This window comes from Motacilla alba, chromosome 1, assembly GCF_015832195.1.
Source record: "Motacilla alba alba isolate MOTALB_02 chromosome 1, Motacilla_alba_V1.0_pri, whole genome shotgun sequence".
NCBI lineage: Eukaryota > Metazoa > Chordata > Aves > Passeriformes > Motacillidae > Motacilla > Motacilla alba.
In genome coordinates this window covers 76919551-76934629 of record NC_052016.1, presented here as the reverse complement: position 1 = coordinate 76934629, position 15079 = coordinate 76919551, and the positions used below count along the sequence as shown (strand labels likewise).

General features: G+C 35.9%; 1 protein-coding gene across 3 annotated transcripts in view; it reads left to right on the top strand.

Annotated features, from left to right (window-relative positions):
* RBM26 (RNA binding motif protein 26) overlaps positions 1 to 15079 on the top strand; it is a 50616-nt gene that overhangs the window by 2640 nt on the left and 32897 nt on the right. For all 3 annotated transcript variants that reach the window (XM_038130226.1, XM_038130232.1, XM_038130218.1), the window contains exons 2-6: positions 8587 to 8705; positions 9397 to 9533; positions 10441 to 10529; positions 11103 to 11314; positions 13153 to 13413. In XM_038130226.1, the coding sequence (XP_037986154.1) occupies positions 8587 to 8705; positions 9397 to 9533; positions 10441 to 10529; positions 11103 to 11314; positions 13153 to 13413 (818 nt within the window). The remainder of the gene's footprint in view (positions 1 to 8586; positions 8706 to 9396; positions 9534 to 10440; positions 10530 to 11102; positions 11315 to 13152; positions 13414 to 15079) is intronic.

Here is a 15079-nt window from a genome sequence, read left to right as displayed (position 1 = left end):
GATGCATGGCTTAACCTCCTAACTGCACTAAGAACTGCACCACTGTATTAGGTCATTGTGGAGGTGGTGTCTCGGTGGTTTTAAGGGGAGAAGTGCATTTAAGAAGAAACGTGAATAAATTTCATACAAACATGTCTAGATCTATATTTATGTGCTGTTTACCTAGAGCTGGATAGTTAGAACATGCTGCACTTTCCAAGTTGCCTTTTCCAAGGAGCTAGCCTTTTTTAATCAGGATGTATAACTTGTTCCAAAGGCCATAATGCATGTACTTCTAAAACATAATGTTTCAGAATTAAAATATCTCAATAGCCACAAAAATTGTCTCATTTTATCTTTAAACAGTTCTAAAAAGCTGACTTCTCAATATAATGAAACAAGTGTATTTATATAGACTGGACAAGATTTAGTTGTTGGACTGCTTTCACATGGAGTCTCTGGGAAACACTGTTCATAGACAAGAATGTTTGAACAGGAGAGATGGTGGAGGATTTAAGATTTGGAATTTTGTTAGTGGTAGGTTGTTTGGTTTGTTTGTTTGTTTTGGACTACTGTAAAGCCTTTGGCAAAGCCTTGGTGATCATCCATACAAAAAGGCCTTATGTGAGTTTTGTCTTGTTGCAGTGAGGCAGAAATTGCAAATGCTGCCATGCTGGAGCCTTTGCACAGTCCAGCTCCGTTTAGGGGTAATAGGTCTGTAGGAGTTTTCTACAACTCTTCAAGTAGAGGCTGCTTTTGTCATTTTGGAAATAACTCTTCGTGCAGAATTGCTAAATATACACACAGTATCATTGCAGATACCGCCATGTAAATGTAGTACCTGTAGTACAGATAAAGTGGCAAGAGGCTTTTTGTGCTGTGGCTACTGTGTGTTTGAGTAGAATTATCTTGTATATTCAACTCCAGTCAGCTCTGTGAAGAAGGCATTTGTTACCAGTCATGCTCATTGCTTGCAGATAGCAATGAACTAAGTTTCTAGTGTTACACACTTTCTTGTTCATGGCGTGGTTTCTGTCAAGTGTTGGAAAATGTTAAACTTGGAATATAACCATCTGCCTGTCACTTCTGATTTCTATGCTAACAAGGCACTCACTGAGCCTGTCAATTGTGATGAGTTTTTTTCCTTTCCAGATACTCTATAAACTGTGTATATAGTCCTTGCTGGAATATCAGGATCTGGCTTGGCTAAGTTCCAAGTGGGGATTTCTTTAATTTTTTTTTTTCTTGAATTTGTTGGAATCTCTACTTGTGAAAAAAACTAGCTTCTTGTACTAATGCTGCACTCACAATTTCGCTTTTAAGACATTGTAATGTTCTCTCCCTTGCCCTAATTCTCTATGCTGAAAAGTTTCCTTGGTTTTAATTACTTTGTGTAAAATAAATTAAATTGAAATATTTGTGGCCTGCTGAATTTTACTTTCAATTTGATTAAGGCTCCCATATCTAATTTTTTTCCACTTCACTGTATTTACATTTTTGTGAAGGTTTGTTCCTGTGCTAAATCAAACTTGAAAAAAAGATGAAATGCCTACAACAACATTTATGCAGGATTTAGGCATACCTCATTGAAATGGAAAAGTGTTTTTCATTGGTGAACTCTGTAAGTAAACGTAGTGTTGTAACAACTTGCATCAGATGGAATAAAATGAAAATTGTAAAAGAATATTTTGAGTATATTTATCATTGGAATGTTTTTTTGCAAGTGGTGTGTGTCCTCTGGTGTTATGCTCTCACTATTCTTTGTTTGTCAGGCTTTACAGCCCTTTTTTTTTTTTTTTTGGCTTCACAGGTTACTGACAAAAGGTAGTGAATAAAAACAGCTCAACAGTAGTGTAAGGAATATGCTACCAGGACATTGAAATAATAGAAATAAGTTAGAATTAAAACCTTGTCATTCATTTTATGTGGTGCATCACCCTACCAGTAACACTCATTGGGCCACCATGAGATTTCTCTAATTTTCTGTGAAACTTCCTAAGAAGTTCAGAAGCAGTAAGCATTTCTCTTCATACTTTGTGTGAAGCTATTTGTAACTAAGATAAATAAAGCACAAATGCACATCAGTGATATGTAGTTTTTAACACTAGTTATTTTTCTACATCTGCTATGAAACTTGATAGTCTGTTCACCTGATTCACAGAGAGCTACTGTATTAGAGAAATCAAGGTTCCTATTCTAGAATGCCAATATTCCTAAGCTTCTGTGTAAAAATATGTTAGTATTAAAAGATTGGTACCATTAGGTATAGTTGAAAGCAGAAAATAAAAAGGAGAAAATTACTCCTGTTACAGGAAACCTTTTTTGTTCTTGCAGTGAGTATCAGCAGTGAAGTGAAACCCCTTTGACTGCACTGAGAGTCACAGAGACACTGTGATGAGTTTGGCTTTCTGCATTGAATGGGTGTTCAACAGAGCCAGCAAGCTGACAGCTGTTGTGCCTCATGAGAGCTGTCTTGAATCTAGGGGTGGTATTCTAGCCTGCCAATTACTGGTTGCAGCTGTATGAACATGTCAGATCTGGGTATCAGAATAATTTAGAACTGATTTAATGGCATCATTAGCTTGAATAGCAGCTTTGGAGGCTGCAGCATTCCTCAATGTGTTTCTATTGCTTTAAGTACTGTTAGAGAGGTAATTAAAATGAGTATCATAAGAGTGGTCCTTCTCAGCCACGATAGTGTCTCAAGATAAAAGCTGGATCTTGCTGAATGAGTTTGTCATTCATTTTACTTGCTGAAGTAAGTTTGCGCCACATTACTTTACACCATAGCTTTTTATAGATTTTTTTTTTTTTTTTTTAGTAACAACAGAGTGGTGCAACTGCCTGAATTAGGCTGGCTGCACTGCCCAGTAGGCCGTGTACATCTTTCCGCACCCACTCAGCTCTGCAAGTAGAAAGCATTTCTCTCAGCCTTCAAACACAGCCATGTCCACCTTAGTTAATGTCAAGAACTGAGCAGTATTTTAGCAGTCAGTCTTCAGGCAACAAAACTGGACTCTGAAATTTAGGTTATTAACTCTCAGGATCGGAGCACGACAAATAGCATGCACCTACATGTTATTTCCTCTACAGCATCACCATTTGTTGCCTGGAGGACTGCAGACGTGCTTCTGAGGTTTCAGTGTGTTATGGTAGTTTAAATTTGTCAGGGAACTAGTTTCAGGATTTGCAGCATCTTTTTGGTTTGTACATTAATTTTAAAACTGAAGAAAAATCCCCTTGTGTAGTTCCTTTACATCTTAAAAAAGTAGTGTGCGCATACAGCATAAGCTGTGTGTTAATAAGGGCTTTTGAACATACAGCTACACGACTAGTGTGTTTTTGCAAACACCTTTAATATCTATTCCACAAATGCTGCATTTCTCAGTTAACGCTAAAGTCTGTGTTTGCCTGGTGATTAAAAAAGTCAAAGTGAGTTCTCGAACATAATTTATATTTAAAAAAAGGTGAGTATTTGAAACAGGTTCAAAAGTGTTTAATGAGTTGCAGAGTATTCAAATAAGAAGTAAATACTGTACTGAGAGGTGACTCAGCCAAATTACTTTTTGTTTTCCAAATATTATTTGCAACAAAAAAAATAGGACTTAAATTTACCCTGACAGTTTCAGCTTTTCTGGTTTATCTTTATTTGAAACAGTAATTTCAAATAATGACTGCAGAACAACATAAGGTCAGAAACATGGGGTTTTGAACTTTCCTGTGAGCTCTCTTGAACTGTTCCTTCTGTGATTGAGCAGAATATGTGATTGGGAGTTGCTTTCCTTTTTGAAGCTTCTGTCTGTTGCATAGCAATTGGAGGTATCAGTATAATTCTCTGAAGAACATGTAGAGATCTAGCAAGAGAAGTCTTCCATCTATGCCTGTATATTTAATACTGTTTATTAAAGCAGGATTACGTAGGCTGTCTCCCTTAAGAGAGAGGAGTAGGCACTGTGTATTTTCTGACTTAGAGAGTACAGACTGCAAAAAAGTATTACTAGAGGTAAAACCATTTAACATTGCTAGGAACAATGATATATGTATATTTCTGAATATATGATATATATTCAGCGGTTGGGTGTAAGAAAACATGCTGTGGTGTTTATTGGTAGCACACACTGGGATGTACTTGCTGCAGTGGAAATGAATTTGGATTTCTTGTGCCAGCTGGTGCTTGTTTGTTAAAGAAAACACAAGTGAAAACAGGAGGAAGAATTTGTGATTACAGATGTGTATTAGTGCTTGCAGCACATGCCTGCAGTATGTTGAGGGGATGAAGATAGGGAAATCAGAGTTGAGAAATGTTTTTCTGCATGCTTCATTGAATGTGACCATTTTTCTAGTAGCCAGGTGTTATAAGAATGAAGTTACGTACAAAGTTCTGCCACACTTGTAATGCACAAATTGTGTTTATGGTGAGGACTGATGTACCACACTATATTCAAGTTTAGCTAAGGATTCAAACCTGTATTTAATAACTGAAAATGTATATCATTCAGTGAGCAGTAGAATCAAATTAAAAAGTTTTTGTTCATTTTTAGAGTAACCTAAAGTATTTGAAATGTGTTGGTGGTATTCTCATTTTTCTGAGAAGCCAGTTAAGGATCTTGCTCTATTATCTTTCAATCGACAAGAATATAGCAGGATACATATATTGTATGATAGATCCTGTGCTACACTGTATATTTGCTGCCATCAGCATGGGTGCCTTTACTGTTTTCTTTACTCTCACATTACTTGTTAACAAAACAAAGTAGATTGTAAGAGCATAAAATGCAAGACAAAGAGGTTTAGAAAAACTGACAAAGCTCGCTCAAAATTTGTGAAAAATCCATGTATGCGCAGCAGAGACAGAGCAGGCATATTGCGTATTATTCACACACAAAGGCTGCTATTCTCTAAGAAAATACTGTTAAACTAGAGAACATAAGATCTTGTTTATCAGAAAAACTCAAGGCCCCATAATCCAAACCAGCGGATTTGGACTAAACCAGTGGATGGAGAATTTATACAGAGCATTTCGGAATTAAGTTTGAGTGAAAAAGTGGAAAGGAATTGCTTTTTAAAAAAGCTCCCTCCAAACAAAATTATTAAAGATTATGTTTAGAACTCTTGATAGCTATAAAGAAATTTTCAGGCAGACTTCCTTTATTCACAGTTTTGTAAACTTTAATTTTATTTTCTTACTTTGTGGGCCCAGTTAGTCCTCTCTTCAACCACTTGAGGTTGCTAGCAATTTAATTTTAGAATCATCTTAAAAAAAGGCATTACGAGAGTTTGAAAAGCCATGAAAGATCATATTATAGACTTGTTAGATTTACTTAAGATACTGTCTATGGAAACAGTCTTCACATTAGTGTGGAGAAAACAGATTAATTGTGGGGTTTTTTTCAAGCTTTGAAGAAGAGATATAGAAGAGACTTGGTTTCCAAGTCAGTAGCTAAAAAAGGATGACAGCCTCTATCTGTGTAGAGATCATTTGCTGTTTAATTTTAAGAAATTAAAAGAAAGCACATAAAATCCTAGTGTTGATTTGCAAAAGCATCTTCATCTCACTCTGCCACTAAACTCACTGTATTCATTATTGCTTAATTAGTGTCAATTTGAAATAATTTGCCTGTTAGTATTTTTAAAAAAATAGTATTTGTTAAGTAGCCAAAATTGAACCATGTAAATTCTTATTGTAGAAATTCCCCTGCCCACACTGAATGATAATAATAGTATAATTCAGTGCAATTGTTTTGCTTTGTTTATATGTGGCCTTACAGGGTGACAAATGTTGAAACGTGCATGAGTGCACAGCAGAAAGTGATCCTCTGTTTTGCAAATTAAAAGTACATTTTCATTGAGAATATTTTCATAAGCATATCTTGGAGTTGGGTGGATGACTTCAAGTCCTGGGATGGACAGGATTGCTAAGATTTCCGAAGTCATCATTGCAGGGAGGATGAAAGCATTAACTGTTCGTTGTTTTTAAACATCATCTGTTTGTTTGGGTTTTGGGGTTTTGTTTGTTGGTTTTGTGTGGTTTTGTGGGTTTTTTGGGGGATAGTTTGTGGTTTGTTTGTTTTGTTACGGTCTAGGTGGCTTTCCAGAGAAGATTTTCTGGTTTTTATCCTGCTCATGAAAGGGGAATTGCTGTAAACTGAATATGAGGTTGTTGTATAGTCAGTGCTGTAGGAGCTGGGGAATTAAAACACATTGTAGTAGTTAAGAGCAGTAGGTTTTTACCTTCTAGACTGACTTGGTTCCCCCCCCCCTTTTTTTCTCCTTCCCCCCCCCCACTAAATTTTGAGTGCACATGTCATTTAAGTAAGTTGTAGTGGATTTTGAACGACAGCTGACTGTTCGTATTATTGAATGAGAACCAAATTTATGGAAATTGAAATTAAAAAAGGAAAACTGAGGATAATCATGTGAAAATTGTCTGCTCCCCACCTGTCGTGATGAAAACAGCACATCAGCACGTTAATTTTCTATGGCACAGTTCAGCTTGAAACTGGGAAAGTATTGAAAACCTGAAGTTCATTGAAGTTGAGTGAAGAAACAGTAACAAAAGTTACTAACTTTTCAAATTCAAGGATTGAGAGGTTATGAAATGCTGGTCTTAGGGCCTGCTGAAGGCTGAGAGAGAACCCTCATTACAACCTGTTCAACACTGGGCTTTTAGATAATCTGCTTGTCTGATGTGCTCAGGTGCTTGCAGTGTTAGAGTCCTACTGCTCTCACTGCAGGAGATTGTGACAGGTTGTGCACTGACTTGGTGCTCAGACTGTATTTTCTTCTGGATAAAGAATTGTTAGACCTGAATGGGGCAAACTAGATGTGAAAAATTTCTGAAGAGTTTTCAGTCAGTGTGCAGTCTGGTTTTTGATTAGCAGTATATATTTTCATTTTGTTCATTTAGTGTCCATGGGTTCTTTTGCAATGATTAGGAATTCCCATTTCCTGTATCTATAAATAATGCAGACTAACATGGAATACAGTGGTGCATCCACTAGCAGCCCAAGTTCCTTTTTCAGCATGAAATTCTAGTATTGCCTGCTTTCTGAAGGATGCTGGGTTACATTTGAAGCTCTGACCTTTAACTTCAGGGCTCTCTGTGCTGGGCCCAGGCTATCCATGAGCCATGCTGACAGATTGGCTTCCTTTGCTTAGCAGATATATTTGCCTGGGGGATGTTGCTTGCTGTGCAGGAGATGAGTTTCTCAGGTGAGAGGAATTAGGTGGTGTGATATGTTTGCTTAGGGATTTGGGTTCTTTTGCCCAGTGTCCTAAATAACCTCATTTCAATGATCAACATTTAGATTAATAATTAAGCTTGAGTATTTGTATCTTACTCATTGTGGAAGGGATTTCAAACTTCTTATTCCTTTGTTATGACTGTTGGACATCTATACTAGAGCAGTGTTTGTGTGATGTTCATATTCAGTGCAACTCCCTGACCATAGATTATTTTTTCTTATTGGTTATTTTTGCTAGAAAGCATGTGCAGTTAGGATGCATCAGTGCAGTTTTTTTTATTCTTGTTATTCTTTAAAACATTAGTACAAACTTTGATGACTACTCACATAAGTTGTCTGTATCGCATGGCTGGTATGCATCCATTCAATCTGGCATTGTTTTGTGGGGCCTGAAGTCTTCCTTTGGTATATGCTAAATAAGGAGATTAAGTTGGTTAAGACCAGAGTCTCACTATTTCATTTGTTACTCTTTTTGAAACATGAATGGTTTTGTACAGTAGTCTCACTTGCTTTCTCAGGCTTTACAACACCACCACAAAGTTCATTGTAGATTCCTATTTGTGAAACATTGTAAAAAAATATGCCACTTAAATAATGTTCTACTGAATGTGGATACGTGGCTTTCTTCAAAGTTCTTTGTTGATGTGCATGAGACCATCAATTTCTACATTGAGGTGCTCTGTATTTAATTGTAGGTTGAATTCTGAATTCAGATGCCTAATGGATAATGATCCCCTAAATTTCCCTCCATTTTCAGTGTACCTCTTATGGAAGTGTCTGTTACAATACATGAATTTAGGCTTTTGAAACGGAAAAAATCAGTTTCAGTTTTCATGGTGTTCATACGTAAGTAGTAATAAGAATGTTCAAAAGAGTATTTAAGAGAATACTTGAGGGTCTGATTTTGTTGTTGTTGTTGTTGTTGTTGTAGCATAGATCACTTCTACTGTATCACTGTATTAATTTGTAATTGGATAGATTGACTTTTCCCAGATAACAGTTACTCAGTGTTGCATTCAGAATTACTGATTCCATCTTTGGAGAGTTGGGGAAGTATTCATTGTTTTTAATACAAAACAGGCAGTTGAGGCTGTTTCTTAGGAAACAGTTTGTTCTAGTTAGCTCTGATGTTCTCTATGCCGTATTGTTAGGAAATATTCTAGGCAATTGTTCTCTTGAAAAGGAAAGTGATACTTAGGAATGTTATCTATCTGGACTCTGTTTTGAAAAGTACACCTGAGTATTTTTCAATTTCTTTTTGTAGGAAATTATTTTGCCTTATATAGGTATTGGTCATACCAGTTTCAGACATTAATTTCTGTAATTAAATTGCTTTTTTCTTTTCTAACTGATCTGTTTGCAGATGTGATGCAGATCCATCTGCCCTAGCTAAATATGTTCTGGCTTTGGTAAAGAAGGATAAAAGTGAAAAGGAACTGAAGGCATTGTGTGTTGATCAGCTGGATGTATTTCTTCAGAAAGGTATGGGCTTTGTCATAACAATTAAGATTGAGTGATTATTCTGTCTTGTTCAATTTATACAAGCAATCATTTACCATAGAATCAGGCTTTGGTCTCTTTATTAGCTTTGTTACTTTGTAGAATGTAATTCAGTTTTCATAAAGTAATTTTAAAAAGCCCAGGTGTATAGGTTGGCACACATATATTAGGTATATGTTTTGTTACTATCACAGAGGCACAGAATCATAGAATGGTTTGGGTTGAAAGGGACTGTAAAGATGCTATAGTTTCAGCCCCCTGTCCTGACAGGGACGTCTCTCACTAGACCAGGTTTATCAGGGCCTTGTTTCACCAGGTCTTGAATAATTCCAGGGCTGGGGCATCCACAACTTCCCTGGGCAAGTATTGAACCTCTGTATATATATATGCCAGAAATATTTTTCCAGATGTTTTATTAAGAGACAATAAATAATTCAAGAATTGAAAACTTTCCTGAAACATTGTCATTATTGTCATGTTTTTTGACTCTATAAATGTCCTTTTAAAAATAAATTAGCAACACACTATTTAAAGAAAGTACTCTTTGTTGTTCTGCTGAATGCAGGTTTTGGTTGCTTCTCTGGGTTTTTGGGGTTTCTTTATTTATTAATTTTTAAAGCAAATGTTAACCATGGTTTTGTATAATGGATATTTGTACACTCTTTACTTATAGAAACTCAGATATTTGTGGAAAAACTGTTTGATGCTGTGAATACAAAAAGCTACCTACCTCCACCAGAACAGCCATCATCAGGAAGCCTGAAAGTAGAATTTTTTCAGCACCAAGAAAAAGAGACAAAAAAGGAAGAGGTGGGCATTGATTTTAATTTACATGTATATCTTTTTCCTCATTCATGTAATTTGCTTATGTGTTCAACTTCATACTGTTTATTAGTAATAGTTATTAGCAATTTATTGTCATTTATATCAGTAATAATTTATGTTTATTAATCATATTATTAATAATTACATGACAGCATTTAAATAACTTGGAAGATTTGTGCTTGGCGTTTTGAGCACTGCTGCACGATTTTTCTAACACAAGTGGGTGTTTCAAACGTAAGCCAAGGCAAAGTTTTGCCGAGGCAAAGGTAAATGAGATTAAGTAGTGTAGGAGCTGCAGTTTAACCTGCATTAGTTCTCTGATCAAAATTACTGTTGTAGTTGTGCTGCACTTTAATTCTCCATAAATCCAGGCTACCATTCTAAATTGCAGTTCTCATTCCTTCAGCTGTTTGATCCAGATAACATCCTTTTGTCACAAGTGTTTATGTTGTTCATTGAGCCAGAAGAGTAAGTCTTTGCTTTTCAATAGCAGCCTAAGTTTGCCTGTGTGAAAGTGTTTTAAGTGTGAACTGAACTAGATAAGCTGCTGATGAAAGAAAGACTTTGGTGTTGGTTGTTGAATATCCATGCTTTCTCAAAACTTCCCAAAGCCTTAATATGGTTTTTTGTCTACCTGCAGTAAAAGCAGCTGTATTTTCAGTGCAGCACTATAAAGATTATTTATTTTATCTCAAACAGGGCTTTGAATATTCCTAGAAATAGAAATAAACATGTTATGAAGATTCTGTTATTATGTTAGAGACTAAAATATTTAATTTCACTGTTACTGCTGATTGCTCAGTGTTCAGAGTTTTTGGTTTTATTTGCTTATGCAGAAGTCTGCATTTTAGTGTACTCATGTTTTGATCTAATATATACGTTTTGAATTCAGATAGTTAAAGAGGAAGAGCGAGAGAAAAAGTTCTCTAGAAGATTAAATCACAGCCCTCCTCAGTCAAGTTCTCGCTACAGAGACACCAGGTAAAAAGTTTTGTTTAACTCCTTGTATTATATCAGTAATCAGATGGATTTCGATTTTTGACTGAATTAAATGCTTTCTTTCTGTATTGTCATCTAGTAAGCTTGAAAAGAAGGCCTCTACTGCTTTTGTGCATATGTAGTTAAGTGGCGAGTGTGTGTCAGTGAAACCTGTGTCTTGAGTTGCACAGCGATTATCCTTGGAGTTTTAGGACTAATTCTGGTGTTAGATTTGTGGTTTATATTGCAGTATTTATTCTGCTTGATATTGAGTTTGAATTTTGATTTAGAAGCATTCCCTTCAATAAGTCTTGGTGTTTCCAACTTGGGAAATATGCAGTATTGGGCAGAAACAGAAATTTATATATGTTTTAAAATCTTAGGTATGGTAAAAATCAAACTAATAAGCAAAATTAATTTTAGAATCCTTCTGAGAAGAAAGGAGTAGCCATAAATTACATACAATTTGTAGCTCTTCTCTAGTTTTCCATTGACATTTCCTAAAGTTTTTAAGTAGTTGATTTCAAATTTTGGCTTCCTAAGTCTTGTAATTAACCTCTAATATTTCATATTTAGAAGCCGTGATGAAAGGAAAAAGGATGAACGTTCTCGGAAGAGGGATTATGACCGAAATCCTCCCAGAAGAGATTCCTATAGGGATCGATACAACAGACGGAGAGGGAGGAGTCGGAGCTACAGCAGGAGTCGAAGTAGGAGTTGGAGCAAAGAGAGGTTGCGGGACCGTGATCGAGACCGGAGCAGAAGCCGGAGCAGAACACGAAGCAGAGGTACCAACAGTTGGTCTCTAAAATACGGTGAATGTTTTCTACAAAATTTAGAAACTAAACTTGAAAACTGTGTTCAAAATGTACTAGAATTTCCTCTATTGTTCTTGTTCCTTTATTCAAATTTAGCTTTGTTTTCTGTGGAAATGAGGCTTTTGTGATTGTGTTCTCAGTGTTCGTTTTCCTCTCTTCCCCTCTGTTATTCATTAATATCTTTGTATTGAGGTGGCTGTGCTGGCCACTTTTAAGCATTGTTGCAAGAGAGGCAGAAAAATACAAGTTATTTCCATTTCATTAAGTTTTAGGAAACTCAGAATCTGGTTTTGGGAGATACAGAAATTAATACTGATCTATAAAGAGAACTGGCAGAGAAATTGCATGTTTGGCAGTAAATGACTTATCAAGCAAAACAGTACAGTTCAGTTCTTTTGGTCATGTCCCCTTTCTGAAATTGTTACCGTAAATACTTGCATTTGTGCACATATCCATAGGACTTAAGGCTGCAGTATGGTAGTTTGTAGAATTAAACCTCTTTGGAAAGGGGACTGCTTTTTCAGTTCAAAAGAGTGCTTTTTCCCTCAATAGTTTTTAATGGTAAATTGGAAAAGACCAGTGTAAGTAATTTTGTATCTTTGTCCTGTCTTAGACAATGTATGGGTGAAAAATAGTCTGGTAGAACTCTCCTGTGTGTTATTTTTTTTCCTGTAAAAGAGGCCTTGGTAATCCAGCCTTAAAAGTAGAAATGCAGATTTCTGAAAATATGAGAGCAGATATTTTACAGACAACTTATAAACAAGCAAATTAAATAACATGCAGCTGTTTAACTAGAAGATAACAACATGATTAAATCTTAATTTAAGGATTATTTACACAAACAGAAATGACAGTATCTTATGGACAATATTTTATAGTGAAACCTTTATTTCTTTTTCTTACAACGTGAAGAAAAACCTGTTTTACCCTTACTGATGAGCCATCTTTAAGATATTTCATAATGTTCTTTAATGTGGAGTTATTTAAGTCTATTAACTTATGTCATGACATAACTAGTCTGTCTTAATTTACAGATACTTACTTTTTATTTGGTGGTAATACTAGAACATGAAGAGAATAGTTTGTATGTATTCAGAATAAAAGGTCATTTTACTTGCTGTATCTGCCCAGGAGGGTTCCACACCTGTCAAGCATTATTATTTCACCCATTAAGGCAAAGCTTTGCATGCAATGAATTCATGCATTTGAGTGCAACAGAAAATGAAGATCAACAAAATGAAGACACAGCAATAACAATGTCCTGAAACATTAAAGATTTGTAACTTTCATAGTGTTTTCAAGCCATGGTTATCCTTTTCTTGCCATTGCTTCCCTTTAGTCAAAATAACTTTACATCTGAAGTTCTTACATGAATCACTAAAGAAGGTGTACTCTGCCGGAAGTTAAATAGGGTGTCTGCTCTACTGTGCATATATCTGTTATTAAAATTGCCCAGGGCCTGACTATGTACTTCACAGATTATTATTTTTCTTGTTAAACGTTTGGAATGTAGAATCATTGAATAGTTGAGATTGTACCTCTGAAGGTGGTATAGTCTAACGCCCTTTATCAAAACAAATAAACTGGAGCAGATTGCTTAGGACCAGCTGGGTTATAAATAGCTCCAGGAGTGGAGACTCCACAGGCACTTTGGGCAACCTGTAAAACATTTCAGTTATTGTGTATATGTATTGAGTTGATGTGGAGTAAAGATACTTAGAGAGTAGTGGCTGCTTCTGGTGAAAAGGTGGATAATAATTTTTATTATTATTAATAGTATAATTTTTATTTTTATTTTTTTGTTACAGAAAGGGATTTAGGAAAGCCAAAATATGACATGGATAGAACAGATCCGTTAGAGAACAATTATACTCCAGTTTCTTCTGTGACAAATATTTCATCTGGCCACTACCCTGTCCCTACGCTGAGCAGTACTATTACTGTTATCGCTCCTGCTCATCATGGAAATAACACTACTGAAAGTTGGTCAGAGTTCCATGAAGAGCAGCTGGACCACAACTCCTACGGAAGACCTCCGCTGCCAAAGAAACGCTGTAGAGATTATGATGGTAAGTACATTTTAATTTTTTAATTGCTTCCTGCAGCTATGGTTATCCCCTTTCTGAAAAGATTGAGGTAATACACCTTTCTTTTCTGATCTTCTCTAGTATAGTGGGGTTTTTCTATTGTACACTTCTTGATCACAAATGTTATCATATTACCACTTCTTACTGACTTCAGACAAATTGCTCTTTTAGTGTTTGTCTATTTTTTTTACGTGGTAGGACTATTTTGTATAAATTAAAAACAGTATATTAAAAATTCATTTTAAAAATCCAGTTTTACCCAGGTTTTCTGTCTTTGGTTATGTTCCAACCAAATACTGTATTTGGTAGTTTTGACAATGACTGGCACCTTACTGATCTTATCCTATTTAATTCTATCCTATCTAACAGACAATTTTTAACTAGAAAGATCTAGAGCTGAAACTTCACAGGCTCATTTCTTTCTGTGTAGGTGTTTCTTAAAACTGGCTAGGTGTCTTAAGCTTTCGTTTTAAATGTCTTGTGCCAAAATACACACAAGAGGCTGCTGCAGCTGGCAGTGTCTTAACTAAACTCAGCTGGTCAACCTGTAGCTCAGGAGAGTTGAAATCTTCCTGTAAATTTGCTTTTGATGGATTTTGTTGTTGTTACTATTGCATACCATGATGAGGAGTTTAAGAACTAGGCCAGTTTACATTTGTAACTCTGATTAGAATTTTATTTTAAGTAAAAAAAAAATGGGAAACTGAGCTTTCAAGTGTTGGCGGAGTTGTACTTATGAAGAATAGCTTTGCCAGTGTACATCACAGCAATATGGAGCAAGTGGAATTGTGAATGTGTCATTTGGTTTTGAAGTTTTCTCTCCTCAGTGGCTACCTGTTTCCATCATACTGCTCTTCCTATCTTCACTTTCAAATTTTCAACTTTACCCTCTGCTGAAATTCTGTTTTTGTTTAACATTTCCATTTAGTGTGCTCTATAACTCCTCCTGAAGATGAAGTAATACATACTGCTTTCCTACATCATGTTTTGAGGAAATGGGCGCTCCTCTTTCTTCCTGTTTTACCAGAACGTGTTTCAGCCTTTCCCCTGTATTACACTGACTGGTATTTTGGTGTTGTTTCTGTGGACACTGTTGCTAAACAGATAATAATAGAACAGTCTGGGCTAGAAAAGCCCTATTAAAGTCATCTAGTCTGGCATCCATACAGTAAACATGGTCCTCTTCAATGAGATCTTGTTGCTCAGAGCCCAGTCCAATATGGCATTGAATGTTTCCAGGGGTGGGGCACGCACTGCTTTTCTGGGCAACCTCTTCCACTGTTAAACCACGCTCATTATAATAATTTCTTTTTCTTATATTTGCTTTGAATCTACTGTGTTTTAGTTTAGTTTAGTTTATGACCCTTGGTCCTATCACCTCAAGGCGCACTAAAAAGTTTGAAGTATAAAGGCTGCAGTGAGTACTTAAATTCACTGCTCTGAGCCTTCTTTTCTCCAGTTTCAACAGCCCCAACTCTCAGCCCTTCTTCATAAGAGAGGTGCTTCAGGCTTTTGGTAGTTTTTGTGGCCCCCCTCTGTCCTCCTTCTGTGTTTGACTTGTGCTTAAAAGAAAAGAAGTGAATGTGTATTCATTTTTATTTATATATATTTAATATTTACAAATGCATATATTGTATGTTAATAACAA